Source organism: Alosa alosa, chromosome 21 (genome assembly GCF_017589495.1).
Source record: "Alosa alosa isolate M-15738 ecotype Scorff River chromosome 21, AALO_Geno_1.1, whole genome shotgun sequence".
In the NCBI taxonomy this organism is placed as follows: domain Eukaryota; kingdom Metazoa; phylum Chordata; class Actinopteri; order Clupeiformes; family Clupeidae; genus Alosa; species Alosa alosa.
The window spans coordinates 5903263-5926976 of record NC_063209.1 but is presented as its reverse complement, the minus strand read 5'-3'; the positions used below and the strand labels follow the sequence as shown (position 1 = coordinate 5926976).

Sequence of the window (23714 nt, the reverse complement as noted above, 5' to 3'; positions counted from 1 at the left end):
AGAGAGAGAGAGAGAGAGAGAGAGAGAGAGAGAGACACACAAGCCCGTCCAGCTACAGTTTCCTAATAGTGCCAGTACTCAGAATGAATCTGCATGTATTCAATCTGTTTCCCATCAAATTCAATCAATTGGCTTTAATGCAACACTGGTTCCTTCCCCTCCACTTTCACTCTCCTAAATACCTTTGTGACTCACACAACTCTGTGTGCAGTGGGGAAAGGACAGCTATGCGGAGGTGAGAGAGGTGGGGGGGTGGGGTGGTGCAGTGAGATCCGTCTTCTCCCTTTTTATACCCCTCAGCAGGCTCTCAACCAAAATTGAAGCTAATTGTAGCTAATGCGGTCCCTGCTCAGCCTGCACCGGCCAATCAGAGACCTCGGACGAGGCGCCAGATTGCGGTCCTGTGGAGGGCTGGGAGGGGGAAGAAAGAGCCAAAGCCCTCCTCGCCACCACAGCCAGCCGTCTGGATAGAAATGACACGCAGGGACCTATAGTCCTATCAGATGTATCTGAAGCATGATGCGGTCTCGCATAGGGGACAGTGCGCCACGATGTCTCAAGGGCACAGGCAGCTGATCCCCACTGAGGATTACTAGAGTGTGCGATCCTCAGCCAGTCCACTCAAGATTCTCATTTTGCAGGGGATTGCACGACTCCCAGGATTACCGGTAGTCCGGTGTGATGCTGTGGTGGAATTAGCTGGTAATATTCTCTGCCAGTATCTTGAAATCTTGCTGTGCAGAATGTATGTCTTGCACTCCGTGTTTTTAGTTGATTTGATATTGATATTGAAACTCACAGACACAAACACACACACAAACGCAGATTTTACTGGAGAAAACTGCAAAGACAAGTTTGCATTACCTTAGTTAAACAGTTACCTGTAAAATACATGCATCCAATCCAAATCCATAGTCCTTAGTGGTACTAATTAGCGGCCATTGAAAATACCTACTCAAATACAGTGTGCATGTATGCTGGTCTGTCCCATGTTGTGTGGGGACGGCCCCCTCCTGTGCTTCCATCACTGGAGTCTGCTAAGAGGCATCAACCTGCTCGTCTCTGTTGTAAGGAACGGGCGGACATGAATGAATGGCATCTGGGACAGGCCCAGGGCTCACAAGCTGTTCAAAGAAAGAGAAAGGCAGTCTGTGGTGCCAGCCGCTGAACCAGAGAAGAAGGGGAGGAGGGCACCTGGGGAAAAATGGCAGAAAAAGACTGTGTTACAGAGAGAGAGAGAGAGAGAGAGAGAGACTGTGTTACAGAGAGAGAGAGAGAGAGAGACTGTGTTACAGAGAGAGAGAGAGACAGAGATTGCTCAAGGGAAGTCTTGCAATGGTTTTCAGCTACCTACAAACCGGCAGCCATGGATTGTCTTGGCTCCTGTCGCTGCGGAGAGTGGCTCCTGATCCTCTTACTGATAGTGAATGCCAGGAGGGCCGGTGCTGGGGAAATCTCTGTTTGTTTTGTATCCACACAATGTCTTTTATTTCCTGCCATGCCGCTTTTTCTTCTGAAGGGAACAGAGAATAACAGATGAAAATGTGGATAAGGAATTAAAAAGGGAAAAGATCCATGTTCTAAGGTGTGCCAGATTAGCGGTAATAGCTCATGGGGAATAGCTGAGTTAATTTACCAACGAGACGAGCAACAAATCTGATCGTTCCAAAAAGAGCATGCTCTCAGTTGCTCGTCCTCTCTTTTCCGCTCCTTGTCTCTCTCAAGCTGTAGGGGAGCATGATTTGACTGAAATGGGTTTGATCACACATTTGTCGTATCAGAGAAGAGGCTTCCTTTGAAATGAAGACATCTGTGGCCATTACCTCTGAGACCCCAAGCCGAGGATCGAGCTTAATTACAGAGAGAGAAAGAGAGAGAGAGAGAATTTGAGAGTAGGGGAAAAATGTAAATTTGAAGCAAAAATGGGAGCGACCTGCACCTAGACCCCAGAGTGAGATTGAATTGTGGGAGACAAAAGAGAAAAGGGGTCTTGTTAAAGAAGAGATGGAAATGTAGCTTGATATTTAGAGCCAGTGATTGCTTTGATTCTGAACCACGGTCTCTCCATCGACTCCTAAACAGCGGAAGGGCTGTGGGGATGAAGCCACCGATCATCTGAGAAGCGGCACTGATCCCAGGCCAGCTCCTGTCACCGGTGGGGAGGCTGGAGGGTGGATCGGGGTGGGCTCTTGGAAATAAAAGGGTTGAGGGGGGCAAGTGGGGTGGGGTGGAGGGGCAGAAAGCAGCGATCTCCCACTGTTTGAAGTAAAGCCCTGAAGACAGAGGCCTTTAATGCCCCCACGTCATTCCCGCCTTTTGGGACCGTTTAACGTCTCAACAGCCTTTAATAGGATTAGGGCCGCTCTATCAAAGAGCTGCGAATGCTACTGTGCCTACTTCCTCTGGCTGTCAGAAGTGTTGCACATGAGGCCACCCTTCTCTCTGATGGGGAATAGCAACAATCACCGAAGACCACAGTATGTGCAAAAAATTCCAGTGGATAAAAAACAATAACGCATCCATAATTCCTGAACATAGTGGTATCTCTGTCAGCAGTCCATCAAGCAGCTGTTTTGGAAGGATATAAGCCTTATATATAGTCTTAGGGATAAAAGTCTTTTGATTCCTTCTAATGTTTCAGCCGAGATTAGCTAATTAGCCCAAAATGACATGACATCACATGACTCCGCACGATGGCATGGACTGGATGGCGCGTGGCGGCAAGTCCCTCTCCAAGTGGAATCAAATAACAAACGGCTGCAATATTTCAAAGACACAGACACAGAGCAGTCCTGCGGCTCCGGAATAGGATAGCACGGCAGTGCTCCTCGCTGGAGGAGAGCCAAGTCGGTTCAGTCCACGCGCGGGCATAAATCCAGACTGCCAGGAAGAGAGGGCCTAGCCACGGACGCGCTCGCCAGTTAATTAGAATGTATCCCCCCAGGAGTACTGCGGCTTACAGCCTCCGAGGCCGGGCGGGGAGGGGGGACACTGCCTGGAGGAAGGGAAATGAAGATAACTGAGTTTTTTAAAGAGGCCTTTTGGAAAACATTTTGCCCATTTGTCCCTCCTTCTGTCCCTCCCTCTATCCTTCCCGCTGCCCCTGTATGTGATATATGGACGCTGTTTATGGATTATTCTTAGCACAGGGGGGCCATTGCATCAGAGATAAATCATGACTCTGCAGATTTTAGTGGTAGCATAGTTTACAGGGATGTGGGGCAGGAATGTGAGTTCAGGTTGGTGAGAAGTCTTAAAATAACACGCAGTGTATGTTGACACAAGACTATGGTCCGCTAACCAAGAGACCAAGTTTCCTTGCTCAGCATGTTTCAACAGACAGTTCTTGCATGCAGAGATGGCAAAAGTTAAGTACACACTTTCTATATTCAAATAAAAGTACAGATATGTGTGTAAATACACTGGTAAAAGAGCCAAGAGTAACATGCTGTTACTCCATACAGTGACATTCTTACTTTGCTGATCCTCCATTGACACATTTTAGAATCAAAATAAAATTAAAAAAAACTTCTAAAAATATGACACTTACAAATATTGCATACATAGATAAATAAGTGTGCAAGTTTAAATTTGTAGCATGAACAAGTTGTGCCCAGTTGAGCATTATGTGTACATTGGAATGTAGTGTTGGAGAGTGTAGAGTTAAAGTGTACATTGGAATGTAGTGTTGGAGAGTGTAGAATTAAAGTGTACATTGGAACGTAGTGTTTGAGAGTGCGTCAGTGTTCAGCTGTTTAGATTAGTGGAGAAAAGTGCCATGTGTTCACAAGAGTGATGATGACCCGTGGAGTGTAGCTGTTGGTCAGTCTTGTTGTATAATTACTGCTTTAAATTCTTTAATCAAGTAAATGTAGCAAAGCACAGGCTCTGAAATGTACTCAAAGTATAAAAGTAAAAAGTATCCTTGAAGGACTGTTTTATCAGTTGTTTCTGTTAAAAGAAGCGAATTGGAGCCTGCAAAGATATTCCAATTTAACAACTGTATCGTCTTAACAACTATTTCACTATCCCTGTGGTGTTTCATGAAAGCTTATTACCTTATCAGGATGAACATGCAGAGAAATTAAGAGAAACATTATGATTGAGGTACTGTCACTGGCAGAATAGGCCTAGTAGGAAAATGTCAGATTTTTTTCAAAACAATTTAACGAGGATAATCAAATGACATCTGTACACATTCTGATAAAGCACTGGATTCCACAGTGAAGTTTTTCATCGTCAATAGATACTTGAAAGTACTTAAGTATTTGTACTTCCCACCTCTGTTTGCATGACACAAACTGATGACTTTGACTGATTTATCTTGTATTAGTCATGTTGTGTAGTTCAATTGTTCAGTGTGGTTCAGTTATGACTCAGTTATCAGTAATTACTGATGATTACCATTGTATGGTTTCTGCAGCACAATAGCAGTAGCAGAAACTTTACGCTTTGCACATTGTAGATTCAAATTAGGCCTCTTGGTCAAATGATGATCTTAAATGGGAATTACGGAATTATTAAGTTGCATGTCAAGAATAAGAAAGCTTCATGAATATTCTGTGAATATTGGATTTGCATTTGGATAAATGTATTGTACAGTTAGAGACTGATAGTACAGTATGTTTTAAATGTCACCCATATTTAACAAAGGTCTTCTTCTCAACCACCTTAACCAGCTTAGCCACAAACAGGTGTGATAAGCTTAGAACTAAATTCAAAGCTTCCTTTTCCTATTTCCCGCCGCTTGCCTTGGAGGGAAAAAAATGGCCTGATAATCTCTTTGAGACATTTTTGTGCTGAGCTGCATTTTGTAAAGGTCATTCAGAGCCAAGAATGACCCAGCAGATCCCGGGCCGAGTTTTCTATTGAACACCCAGGAGTGAATGTATTGCTTTATTTTCATCCCCCAACTGCTCCAGCCCCATCCCCTCCTGTCTGTCAGGGCTGTGTGAATAGACTGGCCCTGGGTGAACGCAAGGTCACCGAGCCTGTCCATGGCCATCACATTATAGTGAAAACTTCTCCCAAGGAAGGAAAACCTCTCGCTGGCCAAGTGAGGGTGCTGGCGTGGGGGATCAGTGTACCAGGGAGTACATGGGCGGGGGAGGCGAGAGGAAGATTACAGTGGCATTGGAGGAGATTTTTTGGGGAATATACTTCACTTTGATTCTGCAACTACAACCTAATCCATCCATTTAATGCCTCTCGACTGTGTTCTTCTGCTGTAATCCCATCTCAAACACATCTTGATTTAGACGAGCCGCTGCTCACTGACTCACTGCTAATCTTCTGTTGTTATATACAGTATATGTCTTAAACCAGTTTTTCCTCCAAAAATAGCACTTTCATTAGAGCTGAGGTTACAACAGACTTCACTAAGGCAGCAGAAGATGTGTAAAAAAGAGTACTTTTCTCAGACAAGGTTGGTTTAATGTAGAAATGTGGTGACGTTTTTTTGTGGGTTTGGGGGTTGAAGTCTTAATAAACATTTTGTAAATAAAATTCCAGTTCATGTAAACGAAAAGCCAATGAGCCAGCAATATCTGCCACTGAGTCAGGACGCAGCTCAGAAACACATGACTCATCGCCAGCATTCGATATCAGCCTGTTTAAATATGAATACGCCATATTTTATTTGGGTAGAATTGATGGAAATAGAACACACTTCCCTTTTCAGATGCTAAACAGCCGTGGCTAATGTGTTGAGGCGTCGCGAGGGGAGACTAAGGATTTCCTGTGAGGAAGAGGCTAGCGTTGGCCCAGGGCCCCTGGCTGGAGGGGAGCGGAGTGGTGTTATTAAGATCCCACGGTGCCCTGGCTCAGGTGGTCCCCTCTGGCCGAGTCCTCGCTGGCCGACTCACTTCAGGCGGAGCGCACGGGATACTCGGGCCTCAGCCAAAGCTCCTGCTCAGGTGCTACCGCGCTCATGGCCACAGCAAGATGGTGCCCAGGTTTGGACAGCGTCCTGGCCCCAAACTGCCCCGCTTGAGCCAAAAGTCAAGGGCAGCGCTTACAATGACGTCTACATACAGTATAGTCGGACTGAAGACACACAGCCTTGCAGGGGCACTGCACACAGCAGTCACTATAGAATAAAGATAGTTTCTATACAACTATAGATTCAAGTGAAATGTTGATGTCAGTGGTGATGTAGAAGGTACAGTATGAAAGAACCCGCATTAAATTAAAATGTGTCATGCAACTAAGCCTTTATATCTCTTTCTGTCGTCTCGCACGCTCCTCTGCCACCGTGTCTCTTCCCCCCCCCCCCTCTTTCTCTCTTCACATCCTTTCTGCCGTGATATGAATTCATGATGTTGTCGCTGTCAGAAATTACTGACCTACTTGAACAGCCTGATGAAATGAGCGGAAGGGCATAGAGGATTGGCGTTCTCTCGGGCGACACGCTGCGCGCCACGATGAAGTCGCGGGGGGGGGGCAAGAGAGAAAAAGCGGGCCGATCATTCACAAATGTCAGCGAAGAAGCCAGAGAAAGCTTGATTCAATTTATGTAAACCTGACATGTAAACGCGGGTGATTTTTACAGAGGGATCGTGAGCGTGCGTGGCGCGGCCGATGGGCACGGCGTGGCTCCTGAAGATGCTGGGAATCGATGTGAAGCAATAGCGCCACACAGGAGCGCACGAGGACGGGAGGAAATGGGCAACGCAGTGATTAATTGATAGAGGGTTACTACTCTGTCATGGCGCCTGCAGCGGGAAATACAGATGCACCAACAATTGATTTAGGACTTCGGGGACAGGTTCTGCTGCTGTATCGACTTTCTAAATGGCTAGTGGAAAAGTTTCAAAACCGTTCCATCAAACACTTCGCAAAAGCACTTACAGAATTGAAACCATGGTTTTTGTGGGTACCAACCACATACCTGTGTGTGTGTGTGTGTGTGTGTGTGTGTGTGTACATAGGTGTGTGTGTGTGTGTCGGTGAGCATGTAAGTGATGGATTGATTATTCCCCTTATTTTTTTTTTTCTGTGCTGTGCTCTTCACGCACTACTGAATTTGCAAGGCACCCATGCCACTGTGTCCATGGTCCGTGAACAGTGGAAGAAAGCAGGAGCCAAGTAGGTAGGGTTGCTGGGGGTCTGGCCTGTCAGTCGTGGAATGGTAATATCCCCAGCCTTCGAGATGCAACACAAAGACACATCAATCACTGATGGCCTCAGTTGTCGCCTTTACAGTGGAGCGCTTTGTGTTTAATGCAGTCGTGTAAAGCAGCGAGTGGGTCGACACCCAGATGAATACGTTCTGCCTCGTGGCTCTCTTTACATGGATGGCTAACTGCCATTGATTCCGCTCTCTCTCTCGCTCTTTCACTCTCCCTCAGGTTGTGACCCTGGGGAAGAATAGCCGAGGCTACCATTACATTATTGCCAATCTGGTGAGTATGAACAGGCCTCCTCTCTCCTCTTGGAGACTGTAGCACTCAGTGTGTGAAGGTGTGGAGAAATATTTCAGTTGCATGTCACATTCAAGGATCATTTTATGTTTGTGTATCCGTTACCATTACTATAGCTATGTATATCAAAGTATACAAAAAATCTATACTGAATGGTATCTGTAAGAGAATATGAATGAAATGAAAGAAATATAAATATATTTATTTATTCATATATTTCATTTATATGGATATTTATTACATTGATATATATATAATATATATATATAAATTGATATATATTTATTTATTTAGCATATTAAACATATACATAGAACATATTTAATATGTTGATTGGGTTGAGTTGATTGATTCATTTTTACTAAATAAAAACAACCAAACTGCAGTTCAATAGAAATGTCCTGAAATTGACAATAAAAACCTGATGTTTTTTAACTAACTTTGTTAACTATGTTTACATCTGAAGTCTTCATATACTGAATGATATCTATAAAGGTTTATATTGAATGACTGAATGGTATCTATAAGGTAAGGGCATATACTGAATGTCATCAGCTAAATGGAATTATTCTGAATCTGCACACTGTTGTTTTAAAGTTGGAGACACAGGGCCTTGGCATACACTGAGACTAGGCTCAAACATCTCCCTCACTCCCAGTTCCTCAAACACAACCAAAGTGAGTGAGAGGCAGTGGGAGCAGCTGCAGGCCACTGTGTAGTCCACCGTGCCAGTGCTCCGTGCCAACCACATGTGCTTTTGATGATAGTCAGAGGGAAGTTGTTGCCAGTGATGTGATGAATGATACAAGACTAGAGCTTTTCTTCTCCCACTATATGGCAGCCCCAGAGTATGATGTTGAAAGACATTATCATATTATTTTTTTATAATTGATGAAGATAGCGAGAGTTATTTTATGCCTGGCTCACACACGTTTAATGTGTAAATGTGTTAAAAGAGGTTTATGCATGTAGTTTCCCTTACAGTGTACGGTACACTCCATGGAAGACATTGCATGATAATATGGCCAACTTAGGTTTCAAAGGCTTAATGCAAACAACTCCTCCTCTGCAACTGTCATGGTGGCTCTTTGTTTGATCTTCAGGGCTTCTCCAATGTGAGCTTGGACAAGGTTGCTCTCGGTGGAGCGAACATAAGTGGGTTCCAGATAATCAATCCGGAGAACCCCATCGTACAGCAGTTCCTCCAGCGCTGGGACCGGCTAGATGAAAGAGAATTCCCAGAGGCCAGGAACACGCCTCTGAAGGTAAGCCTTTCATGGTATATGCAAAAGCCTCAGGCGAATGTTTCTCCGTCTTCCTCCATACTATTCTCTCTTTCTCTCTCTTCTTCCCACTTTCACACATTCTTTCCATCTTCTCTCCTCTCCTCTTTCCTCACTTATGTTAATCCCTTCATTCTTGTTTCACTCTCTTTCTTCCCCCTTCAACACAATCAATATATTGACACTGCGTCAGAGGCAGCCTAGACACTGGCCTTGGAATTACATCTAATTAAACAGTGATGAAGAAAGAGATAGATTTTTAATGGCACTTCATTAGGTTTTGTCATGGTGTGGTGGGCACAACTAACCCAGCTCACGTCTCCCCCATAGTGGAGGTCAAGGAAAAACCTTTAAGGTGCCTGCAAGATAGAGGATCTGACTCTGCCCGATTGGCTAAACTCCTGTGGTGGAACATAGAGGGGGACTGAGTGGGGAGACGTAGCGCTGATTTCCCATCTCCCCCTAGTATTTTCTTCGACTACAACTACAACACCGTCCCTCTCAAATTAGGCCTGATCAACAGGGACTTTGCTCATTCACCCACATCTGTTTATTTTCAAAGGTGGTTAAAAGAGCTCTGGGAATTGTTTGACAAAAAGTTATTGAAGATCTGATATAAAAAGAAATAAAAAGGCGTGTTCTCATTTTGGGCGAATCTTGGATAGAGTATTGTAATAGCTACCAAACAGTGGCGGTTCTAGGATTTTTCTGAGACGGGGGCCATAAAGGGGCCACATCATACACTGAGGGGCCAAGAACCGGTCAACATCCATACACAGAAAATCCCTTGTTCAGTAAGGCAGAGGCACGTTGTTTACGTGATATGCAGGACTATACGCAGTATACCCAAAGTCCTTTTAGGCAAGTCCCATCCTATCGACGGCCATATTGCAATGCTCATCGGGCATCCTATTCGGCAGAAATGTGCGTGCGCAAAGCTTCACGACACCAATCTTGCTCCAGCGGCGAGTTCACAACACATGATTGGCATGATGTCTTCACAACACACCATATGATTGGCTCAATGTATTCACATCACACCACATGACATGACATTTCACCAGTCAAATACTTGGATGCTAAATGCTAAAAAACAAAAAAGCCAATACAATTCTTAACACTTTTCCCATTTATTTATAATGTGCATTGTTGTGCACTAAAATATAATAGACACTTCAGTGGAAATACATTGATATTTTAAACAGAAATCATGCATCATCATGCACACATTTTTCGTTCAATTAAACAAGTTTTACTTTAACTGTTTCCCCTTTTGTTGATAAGAGAAACGACTTTCACTGCCAGTTTGCGTACATTAAAACAAACACACACACACACACACACACACAGCATGCATCATATTTACACAATTTTTTCAACAACTTATTTGGAATGGAAGCAAGCCACCGTCTTGCTTCCAGTTAGAAAAGCCTGATTCTGATTTGAAGACTGACGATGGGTCATTTGAAAGCGAAAATTACGGAAGGGGTAGCAAAACACTAAAGATGGAATATTCCTACCATTTGAAGTCTTTGTATCAGAAGTCATTGAGTGGCCTCTTCCTATTTCCGTGCTGCATCTTGCGGAATACCAGTTTAGGAGAGGTTGCACAGAACCATCTGCTCTAGAATGGGAAATGTCTGGAGAGAAGAAAAGTTTGAGTAACTTAATTGTTATTAACTTTCATAACCCACTGTCAACCTGGCGTTTCTAAAATGAATGACAAAATATGCTCACTGTAGTGGCAATAGGAAATAGCATCATACCATTAGGAGCAGCTATGCTTGGTGACTGGTTCTGAAGACTGTGGGTTGAAGTCACCAGCTCCTGCGCCATCTCAGTCTGTAGGTGAAACACAAATGCGTGTTTCACAAAATCCATGCTTGTATTCAGCATGTCGTCTGGCAACTGTAAAACCAGTCATTATTTTTTAAAATCATATAAAGCTTGAGTGAATAGAGTAGAACATTTAACCAATTTATCTCAATGAAACTCTCCTTGTCCTAACACTTTGAGACAGAATTCAAGCGAAGCCCATGAATCAAATAAACTCAGAATAGTGGTTAATAACTTTGCAACGATAGCTCACATTAACTACAAAAACGTAGCGTTAGCTATTAGGCATGTATTCTCATGTTTATGTTAGCAGCTGCCAAACGTTTTCCTCAAGAAAAAAAAATCGAACGTTACTTACATTTGGTAAAGTGCACTAGCGCATGTAATATTATTCATTTCGGACCCCAAACAGGATGTCCATTTCTCTGCATTTCATATAACACCATTTCAAACACTTCATACATTACCTTTCCATACATAAAATCTATCAGCATGCTAACAAACAATCAAACCTCAACTCAAGTAACCTAACGTTAAGTTAATGTTAACAGTTCACTGACTAAGTCAGTTAACAGTTCACTGCAAGCTTGCTGCTGCTTCGTAATTTAATTGACAAACTTAACATATTGTGACAGCAACAAATAAACGTCCCTTTCACATAATGATAGGGGTGTGACTTTTGAAACCGACGTCTCGAATCAGTGTCGAGGCTTCGAAACACACGTGTTTCGAAACACTGCTTCGAAACGTGGTTCAAAACCGCCATGTCATGTGACCACAGCTTCGAAACATGGTTCAAAATCCCCATGTCATGTGATCAAAGTTAAGCGAACCTCGGTGCATTTCACTGGTGTCGGCAGGCGTGCCCATGCGTTCAATTAACAGTGTAGACTTATCTTAAGCAATAACCATGATGGTGTAGTGGTTAGTGAGAGTGTTTTTTGCACGGTAGCCCAGGCTGCTTAAATGTGGTTCGATCCCCGTTTGATTTATAAGGTAGCCATATTGTTTCAGATCGTATCTGTATGTTTTCTTACTTCATCATTAACCACACAGTTAATGATGAAGTCAACTAAACTCTCAGTTTTTATAAGAAGAAAGTGATTTAGAGAACACTAGTGGCAGCAATAAGATTCTCTTTATTGTGACTTCATGTGGTCTCCCATCCAGTAATTGACCAAGGGCATGACTGCTTAGCTTTTGACAAAGACTGAACACAGGTAACACAGTGAGCTACGAACTTTAAAGATGACATCTCCAATACGAAGAATTTGACAGATTTGTTTCACCCTAAACAGCTCTGAGGTGTCGGAATTGTTTCGAAGCCTCAGAAAAGTTCGGCACAATTGCTTCGAACGTTTCAGTGTTTCATAAAGCCTCGCTTTGCCCATCCCTACATAATGATGATAACCAACATAGAGATTTGTGACTCACCAAGAAACTTCTGCGGAGGATGAAACGCTGCCATCGGTTCTTCACAAATTCTAGTTGATACTTTCCTTAGCCAAATGTATTGGTTCTTCACGTTAGCTGATACTTCCGTGAGCCAAATGTATCGGTTTTCTTTCTTTTACAGTTCACTGTGTGCTTTAGCTTTCAAGCTTCATAGGTGCATTACTGCCACCAGTTGTTTGGGAATGGAATTGCATCTCTGATCGTCGTTCTCAACAAGTTTGACACTTATTGATGATTGACGGTACAGGGGCCAGTCAGGGGCCAATGAGATTTCAGATGGGGCCCGGGCCCCTGTGGCCCCGCCCCTAGAACCGCCCCTGCTACCAAATCATGACAAAAACTCTACCAGAACTTTTCTGATTATTCACATACTGTATACCGTGTTGGGGGTCGTTACCAATGGTACTGTTGCACTTATCACTCATTACTTTTATCACTTTGCTTATATAGTCCCTGTGGAAAGTAATTTGTGACACTACTCATTACATTACTTTGCCATTACTCCACAACATTTCCCAACACTGTATGTGTATACATTATATACATTATGTCTCATGAGATAGATCTGAGTGTGTAATAAGAGTACAGGTACAGCACAATACCACACCATGCACTCTTCCGTAAATGGCTCAGTTGTTTGACAACAGTTTCTCCAGTCCTGTCTTGCTGTGTGTAATTTTGTGGCTGAGTGCTTGCGGCGCACAGCAGACGTGATCTCTCATTATCGTGCAGTACACCTCTGCGCTCTCCTACGATGCCATCCTGGTGATCGCTGAAGCCTTCCGCTACCTGCGGAGGCAGCGGGTGGACGTGTCGCGGCGGGGCAGCGCGGGCGACTGCCTGGCTAACCCGGCGGTGCCCTGGAGCCAAGGCATCGACATTGAGCGAGCCCTCAAAACGGTAGGAGGGCCAAGGCTGCCCAAACCCTCTCTCACCCTTTCTCTAAGAGACATATAGTACTGTACATACACACACTCTCTTTCTCTTTCTCTCTCTTTCTCTCTCTCTCTCACTATCTCTCCGTCTATTACTTTTTTTATATCCTTTTTCTCTTACAGTAGCTTTCAAAATCAACCATAGCTGAACATGAATATTGCTCTAAGCTCTCATGGGCTTTTTTTAAGATGGGAGTTTATCGGCCCCATTGGCTAGTGCCACACAGTAATCATACTTATGTAAATGACTCCATTTTTTAATCTCTGCTCTTACCTTTTTACTCTCCTCTCTTCATCTTTGGTTCCTTTTGTCGCTTTGCTGTTGTTTTCCATGGCACCTTCCGGCAGGTCCAAGTTCAAGGTATGACTGGAAATATCCAGTTTGACAGCTTCGGTCGAAGATCAAACTATACCATTGACGTGTATGAGATGAAATCAGGTGGGCCAAGGAAGGTAAGTAAAAGCTCGGCTGGCCTCTGAAATTCAACTGCCCACACATTGTACGCGCTCTCTAAATTGGGAGCAGAGGTCAGTGTACAGTAAGATTGCAAACAGGCCTGCTTCCAAACTGTCAGTGGAGAAAAATAGCTGTTCTAGAGAAAGGTACTGTATGACTACTACATGACTTTATGTTGTTCCATTTCTTTTTGAATTGTGTAAAAAATGGGATATGGTTACCTGTTCCAAATGATGCTCGTTTTCAAAGACAATCCAGGAAGGGAAAAGAGAAAGATTATTTCAGTAGTCAAGCCATTGTGCTGTGTGTGCCTCTGTTTAGATTATCGGCCGGAGCCTTTTTTCCAGGCCAAGACACTCTTTGCCGTAGATCTAGCCAGGCTCCTCGAATCACAAGCAGGTTAATTGCCTTTTTTGCAGGTCAAATGCGCACTGCGGGGAAAAAGACAAAAAAAAACAAAAAAAACAAGCACTTTTAAAAACCAAGCCCAATGGCTGTCAAGACATCCCTACAGCTGAGTTAGAAAAGCATTCGGCTGAATACAGAGTTTCTATTATCAAGCGTTCCACTAACCTAAGGCTGGTCTTTTAGGAACTGCATAATGGCGTGTTCCTTTACTTAATAGGAAATGTGATTAATCTCATCCTTACATCTTTGCTCTGTGTCAGCGCATGTATGTCGCAGCAGCTCATTATTGGACTCACTGGCAGAATAAATCTATGGATATAGTCCAGATGTAACACTAACACATGCACATACGCACATAGGCACACATGCACACACACACACACACAGACACCCACACACACCCACACACACACACCCACCCACCCACTCAAGTGCAGATGACACACATGTGCAGTGTGAAGTCACCAGTTTGGCCGAGACGATGACGCTGCGGCCCCCGAGAGGGAGGCATGAGAAGTGGCAGCGCAGCAGCTGTCCGGGGTGATTCATGAGGAGATATTTGCCCCTGCTGTTCCGGGGTGATTCATGAGGAGATATTTGCCCCTGCTGTTCCAGCGCCACATTCCAGGGCCTCAGCCACCTCAGCTGCCTCAGCTCTCCACTTCTATTCCTCCACCACCACCACCACCCCCAACCAATCATCCACTAGCTCTGTTATCCACACTAAAGCCTCATGAGGTCTGCACTCAGCCAGTGATGCCTGGCAGCTTATGGCCGCATCTGCAGGCTGGCCGTCGCAGGCACAGGTTAAGATTTTAATCAAGGGACATATTGTTCCGGCGGGCTCGGGGGGGCTTTGTGTACAGCCATTAAAAAAGTGGGGTGATAAAATAGACGGACTGCTGCTTCAGTGTTTCTACAGTATCCTTATTTGTTAAATTATCTACGGGGCTCACAATGACCCATCTGTTGGTTCACTGCCCCTCCATACGAGGGAGGGAAGTTATGAGCTCCAGAGTGATAAATGTTTGCTCAGCGCTGTTTTATTGCTGTTAGCCATTTCCTGCTGATGATTTGAGTCGGACTGAGCAGGGCTCGGCCCGCGCTGTCACAATGAAGCGCTTGCCCACTGTAAGCATTCTGCCCGTTTAACAAATGTCATCCGAGACCCAGATAACGCCGCGACTCAGCGGGCCACCGGAACCACACCGGAGTCCCGTGCTATCTGCAGACCGCTCGTCAGTTAAGTAGTTGTGATAGCGCGAGCTAATGCTGTTTTAATGAACACAGAGCTGAAATGGCTTGTGCTGAAAATCCTGGAAAATCCTTCCCATCCCCACCACACCACATCACACCCCACCCGTACCAAACAGCCAAACCCCTACAGCACTGTCGCCATGTTGAGAGAGAATTGAAACTGCAGGGCAGCTAGGGGGACGTGTAATGCTTGTCTCGTCAACGTTGAAAATAACAAGCCTGTTTTCCATTTTTCAGATCGGGTACTGGAACGAGTTTGAGCGCTTTGTATCTATAATGGACCCGCAGGTCACCAACGACTCCTCCCCAGTGGAAAACCGAACAATTGTGGTCACTACTATTATGGTACACTTTCCATGCAGTTTTAAGTGTTTCACTAGTTCTGCCTCTCAAGGTCAAGGTGTTGATTCCAGGATTGATACATTCTGTCTTGGGCGGGTAGAAACACATCTCTTTTTGTGTTGCTTTCCATCCACTCACTACATGTTGAAACAGTCTGAAAGCCAGGACTGTTTCAACTGTATCCGTGTGGGTGCCAAAGCATTTTGATTTTTCATACTTCAGTGGCCTGTCGTAGCAGTGACATCACAATAACGGCATTGGTAGTGGTAATGGTTGAGTTGACTCCATCAAAAAAAAAAAAAAAACATTCAATGCATACGTAAGTAGAACAATATCTGTCTGTCCATCAAGTAAATGGTCGATGACATGCTGGATACAAGCAAACACCGTGAGGAGAAAGAAAAGCAATGGTTTCTCCATGGAAAAAACAAATTAGGGGGAGGGAAACGATCCACTGCGTGCATTTGTTTCGCTGCCCTCACTCAAATCTGTTTTACATTGACCAGGGAGTGTTCTGTGCTGAAATGTGACATTCTCTGATCTCTGAGTGCTGTGCGAAGCGTTTGTTGGAGGTTTCTATTGGTTAATTCTATTAATTCAATCCATTTAAACTTCCGAGGCAAAGGTCAGGACACTTTTTACTCCTTAACGCTTTTCCAGCGGAGCATTTGCGCGGCAATGATAATGACTGACCCCCTTGCTCCATCATAAAACAATCATGCCAGCCTGTTAATTGCTCTGTATGTGGCGAAGGCTGAAGCTAATACAAACAACTTTTCTGGTTCATGGCACTGTTACTTTGTTGTTTGGCTGTGAAAGGAAAGGATGTAACAGGCTGGAGTTGCTCCTGTGATGAAAGATTGTTGGTTAACAACACAGAGCAAAAAGGTTTTTTTTTGTGTGAGGTGAGAGATACATTCAGCACAGAACAAACAAAGCCATTGCTTTCCCCACTGGCATCCTAATTGTCCCTATCTCTAATAGGATGTGTCCTCTCTCTGTGAGCAGCCCCTCTGTTTGGTAATGATTTTCTAAAAAAAAGATTGAAAGAAAGATAAAAGCACAGAAAAAAAACAAGCTGCAGCAGTGTTTGAAATGAGAGGAGGGAAAAAAGCAACAACAAGCTTGCTGTATTCTCCTGGTGTAATTCTGTATGTTTACAAGGTATTTGCCCATTAGATCTTAATTATTGCTTTTGGTTCCTGTTTTGATTTGACGTTTGTATTTTAGTTGTCGTTCTGTTTTTTTGTTTGATTGTTTGTTTATATATCATTTAGTTAATTTATTTTGGAATGATACGGCCTCCCTGCGCATTGGTGCAATGTGCTTGATGATGTTGAAATCAGTAGCAGCACTTTCTGAAAGCCCTTCTCCCTCTGGTCGCCATTTACTTTATGAATCAGACCCCATTCCCACCCCCACCTCCCCACCACCACGCTGCTCCTCTCACCCCCACCCCCGACCCCACCACCTGCACCCCCCACTCCCACCCCTCCCCCCTCCACACACACCTCCGCTCCACCTCAGATGCTCAGCTGATGCCAACAGCCTTCCCCACCATGCAGAGCCGCCGCCGCCACCAAACCCCCATTACTGTAGGAAACAGTCTGTTTGCCTGCGTCGGCTTTCGAGCCCCGATTGGAACCCGTCTCATCTGGAAGCGGCCGGCGCGCGTTCGGTGGGGGCTGCTGGCTTCGGCTGACGCGTGACGCAGTGAGGTGCTCACAGTGTTGTTCAGGCTCGACAGCACCTCTCCCTGCAGCTTTTGCCACTGATGTTCTATCCTTTTGTGTGTTTGTATATGTGTGTGTGTGTGAGTGTCTGTCTGTGTGTGCGTGTGTGTGTGTGTATGTGTGTTTTTGTGTGTGTGTGTGAGTGTGTGTGTGTGAGAGAGAGAGAGAGAGAGAGAGAGAGAGAGAGAGCAAGTTTGTATGTATGTATGATGTATGTATGTGTGCACTGTTTGTAATCTAAGCATGCCTGCATGCATTTGAGGCAGTCAGCTGTTGGTTTTGTGGGGCTCTTGTCTGTGCCCGTGCATGAGTGTCAATAAACCAGTGTATGTTTGATTAACAGGAAGCCCCGTATGTGATGTACAAGAAAAACCATGATCGTCTGGAGGGGAATGAAAAGTATGAAGGCTACTGTGTCGATTTAGCTTCTGAGATTGCTAAACATGTGGGCATTAAGTACCAGCTGTCCATAGTGATGGACGGCAAGTATGGCGCCAGGGACCCCGAGACCAAGACGTGGAACGGGATGGTGGGTGAACTTGTCTATGGGGTGAGTACCGGTCACTTCAAAGGGTCACCCCCAGCAGCGGTCTCTTCAGCCGCCTTTTTTGTTTCCCTTTTTCATCTCAATAGCGTTTTTTTTTTCTGAGTCACATCAGGTGGTCAGCCAAACGCAGGGTTAGTTAATTATGCGACGAGCAAATCAGGCTGGTATGCGGGCGGCGGTGCGCAAGGCCACCGAGGTTTGTTCTGCACGCGTGCAGTGCAGCCGGCTCGTCTGGTTTCTCAGATGGGGCGTGAAGCCCAGCTAAAGGCTCCCCACGTGATTGTTTTTTTGTTGTTGTTTTTTTAAACCCACTCCATCACAGCATGCCATTGTATGATTCATCTCCACGGCCCTCTCCAGCGGAGAGCGCCTTCTCACAGCCGAGACCGGGGCCCCGCCTCTGAGTTAAATTTGTCAAAGGCGTCTCAGATGCCCGTAAACGCTGGGAGCCCACTGAAATCATTCCCAATTCCCATCGCTGACAATTTTTTTTAACCGATGGAGGGCCATATCCAAAATGCATGAGGGTTAGGTTACCTCATCTGTTCAATTTCCAGACCATCAGTGAGAAAGATTGCCTGGTTTGACGGCCCTAACAGCAGAAATTATCCTCAAAAATAGGCAGACCCACTGGCTATCAGAGGGATGGGGGTGGGGGTGGGGGGAATCTGCTACCTCTCAATCAAGAAATCACCCAGCATTTCTGCATTCATATTTTTATGACCAACAGTCAAGACAAATCATTGCTATGCCATTTGACCTCTTGACCGCTGAATTCATTACGTTTCGGTATGTCTCTGACAGGGCAGGTCCATGACCACTGATTTTTTACGTCTTTGTTATGGATTGATCCAGAGCTGCTGTGCCTGCTGTTAAGATGAAGCAGATCAAAATGTGATGCCATTGTGCAGCTACCTTGGAAACGAATGTCATCATTTTTAGCTGTGTTAGCAGTCATCATATTTTTGTTTTGTTTAGGTTGACCTTGCCAAATGCCAAAAAAAACAAATAGCAAAAGAAAGAGATTGTTCTTGAAGCTGCTTAGTTTCAAATGTATTCTGTAATCAATGTGGAGTTCACAATGTGACAACAAAGAGGTGCCCTTCACGAGCCACTGCCCAGGCAAAGAGGCTGGTATTTGATGAATCACCAAACCACTTGAGGCGGTAATATTGTCTAAGTATACAAGAGGTGTTCAAATTATATTTTTTTCCTCCTGTGCTTTTCTAAAGCGGTTCATCCCCGTTTGTGGCAGTGGGACGTGAGGATGGTTTTTTTGGGAGGAAGCCATAAGCTGAGGGAGGTGGGAAGGGGGGTGTGGAGGCGACAGCTCTTGCAGATGAAACATGCAGATGATAAAACAAGCACTTGAGGGAGCAGTTGGCTGATTTGATTTGATGGGGAAATGTAGAGTGGGTTATGTCACTGCGTTTTGTTTTGTCTGTCTGGCTCTTCTTTTTTTTTCTCTTCAACGCCCCCATATTAAAGCCATCAACAAGATTCCCATTCCAATCCATTTACAGTAGTGCAAGTATGTACTGCCCCCTCGAAAAAAAGATCATCTGAAATTATTCATATGGCGTGCCATGATAAGATTTTGAAGCATATTTCTGCATTACGAATAAATCACTTACCATAAATCCTTAATTAGCTATTTATATGCAAATTATACTGTGATTTATTGGAACTCTGCGGTCGGCAGATTCCTACAGGTCATCTCTGTAGGAATAGATATTTGTGTTTTTGCCTCTTCCTACTCAGTTCATGTCACCGTGCCCTGGTGTACAACAAGTCACTTCATAGCCAGGGAGCCATGATGGCACCATACGTAATTGTGTTTTTATAGTTTCATGTGTATTGCGTAGTAACCCGATATCACACCTGTCACTCTGGGCTCCCGAGGCGTAAGTCAGTGGCTCGGAGTGGAGGTGTGGGTGTGAGCTCTGGCAGAGCCCTGCATGGGCCCTGAGCCTGCCTCTACATCAGGCCCTGCCAGCAGTCAGAGGTCACAGGTCAGGAGTCAGGGGTCGCCCAAGGGCAGAGGCTCCAAGTGAAAGCCAGACCAAGCTGCAGGATGGAGTAGAACCAAGATGTGTGGGTTGTCCATATCATCTGTGCTTACTATAGATAATAAATAGCTAACAGCCTGACACACTGGTTACAGTGAGAAAAACTATGTGTTTGCTGCTTGTTATGCTTGGTGCGTAGGTATGGTTGACTTACAGCATGTGTTGAAATATGAAAAGTTAGTGTTGTTTTATCGCAAAATAATCAATACCCGGTAGTAAATACATTTTTGTTGTGTACATATTGAATTTGTAGCTAGAGCTTTTTCCTGAAAAGAGAGTCTTTAGGTTTTCTGCAGAGGAAATTGTACATCTTGTGCTGCAAAACTCATTTTTTTAATTTCACTCTCATTATTCTATCTTTTCTTGCTATTTCACACACATGGAATGATTTGCAAAGGATGCCTCACAACCTCATCTGACATCCTCCAAAGTAATAAGCATTAACAAATGTGCTGTAAAAGCCCAGTCAAATATCATGAAAAAGCAATGAAGTCCCCACGCTTTACCAAGAGCCCCCAGAGTCACCACAGCAAGAATTAGAGCTCTTCTCAAAAGTAATTAGCTTGTTATCAGCAGTTGCAGTTTCTTGTGAGAAAATGCAAATGTGTGCAGCTTTGACGAGGCTGCTGAACTGGGGTGGGGCGGGGGAGGAAGAGTGGGGGGTGGACTAATGCATGCTTGTACGTGTTCCTGTTTCCAGAGGGCAGATATAGCCGTCGCGCCACTGACTATCACCCTGGTGCGCGAGGAAGTCATAGACTTTTCCAAACCGTTCATGAGCCTGGGCATCTCCATCATGATCAAGAAGCCGCAGAAGTCCAAGCCTGGCGTCTTCTCCTTCCTCGATCCTCTGGCCTACGAGATCTGGATGTGCATCGTTTTCGCCTACATTGGCGTGAGCGTGGTGTTGTTCCTCGTGAGTCGCTTCAGCCCCTATGAGTGGCACCTGGACGAGCAGGACGAGACCAAAGACCCACAGACGCCTCCCGACCCGCCCAACGACTTTGGGATCTTCAACAGCCTGTGGTTCTCCCTGGGGGCCTTCATGCAGCAGGGCTGCGATATCTCTCCAAGGTGGGTGACCGGCAGCTGGGGGGAGGGTCATCTTTCTCTTCCTCTCATTTGTTCAGGTCTCTCTCTCATCGCAGAGGCGGTAATGCAGGTGGGTGGCTACCAGCCGAGCCGAGAGTGGGGAGGGGTCTTCTCTTTCTCTTCCTCTCTTCCTCTCATCCGCTCAGCTCTCTCTCTCTCTCTCTCTCTCTCTCTTTCTCGTCGCAGAGGTTCTAACACAATGATGAGAGTGAGCAGCCATGCTTATCTTCCCCTCTCTCTCTCTCTTTCTCTCTCTCTCTCAGGTTTATGACACACTGATCATCAGCGGCGGTTGCTTTTTTGTGTTTGAATTGCCATTTCCTGAGTGCCATATGGCAGCAGCATTACCAGCTGGGTTAATGCATTCTCTGGTCTCCTCTGGTCTGTCGTGCTTCCATTTGGCTGTTTTAAATGTGCGTCAAAAGAGCCTCAAAAAAGTTCATTTCACCTGCCTGACAGCTGCGAGGGAAGTTTACAGCCCTGCATTGTGATGGCTGTAATTGCTAGTTTTTGTTATACTATAGCTTTTGAAAAGCCAGGCATTTTCTCTCTCTCTTTTTCTCGCTCTCTCCCACTCTTTCTCTCACTCTCTTCTACTCTCTCTCTCTCTCCCCTCTCGCTCCCCCTGTTTTCTGTCCCCTGCTCCTACTCTCTGTTCATGTATCACTGGTCGCTCTGGCCTTGCCCTCTCACAGCACTGTGCCTGTGCCTGTAAAGGAGAATGGTTGCTCAAGCTGTTTTTGCCTCAGTGGTGAGATACTGATTAATTAGGGGTCCTTTGTGGCCCAGGTTGTCATAGATCATATTGCAGACTGACTGTTTCCCCATCACTGCAAGGGAGATATTGGTTGTATATTTCATTAAATGGCTACTGGAAGAATTCATGTGCACAGTGAAGGCCATATGATGTGAACATCACAATGCCTCCGTGTGTTACAGTATATCTTCATGTTGGTGTCTGATGCTTGAATACGCTAAACACCTAAAAATCCTTTTTCCTGGTTCATACTACTGCTGTGCAGTACTGCAGCTAGTACAGTACTATCACACTATAATTGGTAATGCTCTCCTCTGCTCTACTGCTACTTGGGAAAGCACTATATTGCATGTGGCTGAATGACATGCTCAATCTTTTTTAATAGCCGTTTCTGACATTTTAATTCGAAATCCAATATTTATACTGGATTGGCTACTAATATTTTGCAATATAATGTGACATTAGTGTGTATCATGATTTTATGAAAGATAAAAAAAAATACTGTTTACAGAGTCACTTCGTCCAAAACAAGGGAAATTTATTACATAATATATCACTGATTAATTGTTTCAATCATCTTTATGTTTGGCACTCAATGCTAACAGACAATAAAATCCAGATTTTGTGGCAGCACTTACTAAAAGCTCAGTATCAATATGGTCCAGTTAATATACGATTCTGGGGAAAAACACTCAGAAACGATGTCTGTGATGTGACATGGCCCAGGCACACTCCTTCAAATAAACTCCTGTTCTGTTTGCGCCCATGCTGCCTGTTCTGTTTGCGCCCCTGCTGCCTGGGCACCCCCTGCCCATGTGAGCTCAGAGTGATGGTGTGCAGAGAGCTGCTGTGGAGGAGTTCTGTGCTGTAATGGGACCTAAATGGGATGGCGGCGCTAAGCTAATGACAGTGTCGATTAAACTGTGTGTGGTGTAAATCTTTTATCAATTTGTCAAAGACATGCATAATTTTGACAGCGGCGTGTCTTCCATCATGACAGGCTATCATGCTCCCTCTGAAGTCCATACCTACTGATTGCTTTCACCACCCATTTTAGCGGTACACAGTTTATTAGGAAAGAAAGTACTGCTCTCAAAACTTGCTATGTGTGTGTGTCTCAGACTGCTTGTGTGCGCTTGTTTTTACATTCCTACTGCTTGCTTGTTGGGATTTTGGTGTTTTTCAGCATCTTATTTTTCTGTGAGTAGGTGTTCCCTCCCATGCTGACTTAGCTCTTAATCACCATACCGTAATCTACTCTGTGATGAAGTTGTTTTATTGCAGAGTGAAGACGGATCCAGTGTGTGATTGCATAGAGGGGGTAAAAATTACAGCACACTATTAGATGTAACCACAGGGAAAGGTAGAGGTGTAATGGAAAGCAAGCAGCTGTGTTTTTGTTGGAGTTAATTGTGCTTCTCTTTTGAGTGTAGGTGGATGAGTGTTAACACACCTTCCCTTTTGTTCTCTGGCTTCCATCTGTCTGTTTAACTCCCCCCATATACCCCCTCACCACAACCACCACCACCTCCTCTCTTTCTCTCCATCTCTCGCACTCTCTTTCGCTTTCTCGCTCTCGCTCTCTCTCTCTTTTTCCCTCTCTCAGGTCCTTGTCAGGGAGAATTGTTGGAGGCGTCTGGTGGTTTTTCACTCTCATCATAATCTCGTCCTACACGGCCAACCTTGCTGCTTTCCTCACTGTGGAGCGAATGGTCTCCCCCATTGAGAGCGCAGAGGATCTCGCCAAACAAACAGAGATTGCCTATGGAACTCTGGATTCAGGCTCCACAAAAGAGTTCTTTAGGGTGAGTTCCTGCTCCATGCTCCTGCTCTCCTCTCTGAATATGAAATAATAGAAAGTGCACCATGATTGGAAGTCTGCACATATCATAGATCAAAGTAGATTTATGAGTAGCAACATTGTTTTTTAATATATACAGTATGAAGCCACATTATGCAATTACTTTCCTATCTGACTGGCACCGCTTTCATAACTCTGTTGACATCAAACTTTAAATTGGAGAAAGAGATGAAAATCCAGTTATGCTGTTCTGTGGCTTTGGAAAAAAAACCTTCTTGTTTCGAGTTCACCTTGCTGTGTTTTTGTTTTCGTGAAGTTTGC

At 44.7% G+C, this 23714-nt stretch overlaps 1 protein-coding gene across 6 annotated transcripts in view; it reads left to right on the top strand.

Moving 5' to 3' along the window:
- Positions 1-23714, top strand: part of gria3b (glutamate receptor, ionotropic, AMPA 3b) — an 85964-nt gene that overhangs the window by 45220 nt on the left and 17030 nt on the right. For all 6 annotated transcript variants that reach the window (XR_007192144.1, XR_007192145.1, XR_007192143.1 and 3 more), the window contains exons 5-12: positions 7350-7403; positions 8525-8686; positions 12728-12895; positions 13279-13383; positions 15290-15397; positions 17471-17677; positions 20444-20817; positions 23199-23397. Coding sequence is in view for 3 of the 6 variants with exons in the window: in XM_048231163.1 (XP_048087120.1) it covers positions 7350-7403; positions 8525-8686; positions 12728-12895; positions 13279-13383; positions 15290-15397; positions 17471-17677; positions 20444-20817; positions 23199-23397 (1377 nt within the window). In the remaining 3 variants the exon portion in view is untranslated. The remainder of the gene's footprint in view (positions 1-7349; positions 7404-8524; positions 8687-12727; positions 12896-13278; positions 13384-15289; positions 15398-17470; positions 17678-20443; positions 20818-23198; positions 23398-23714) is intronic.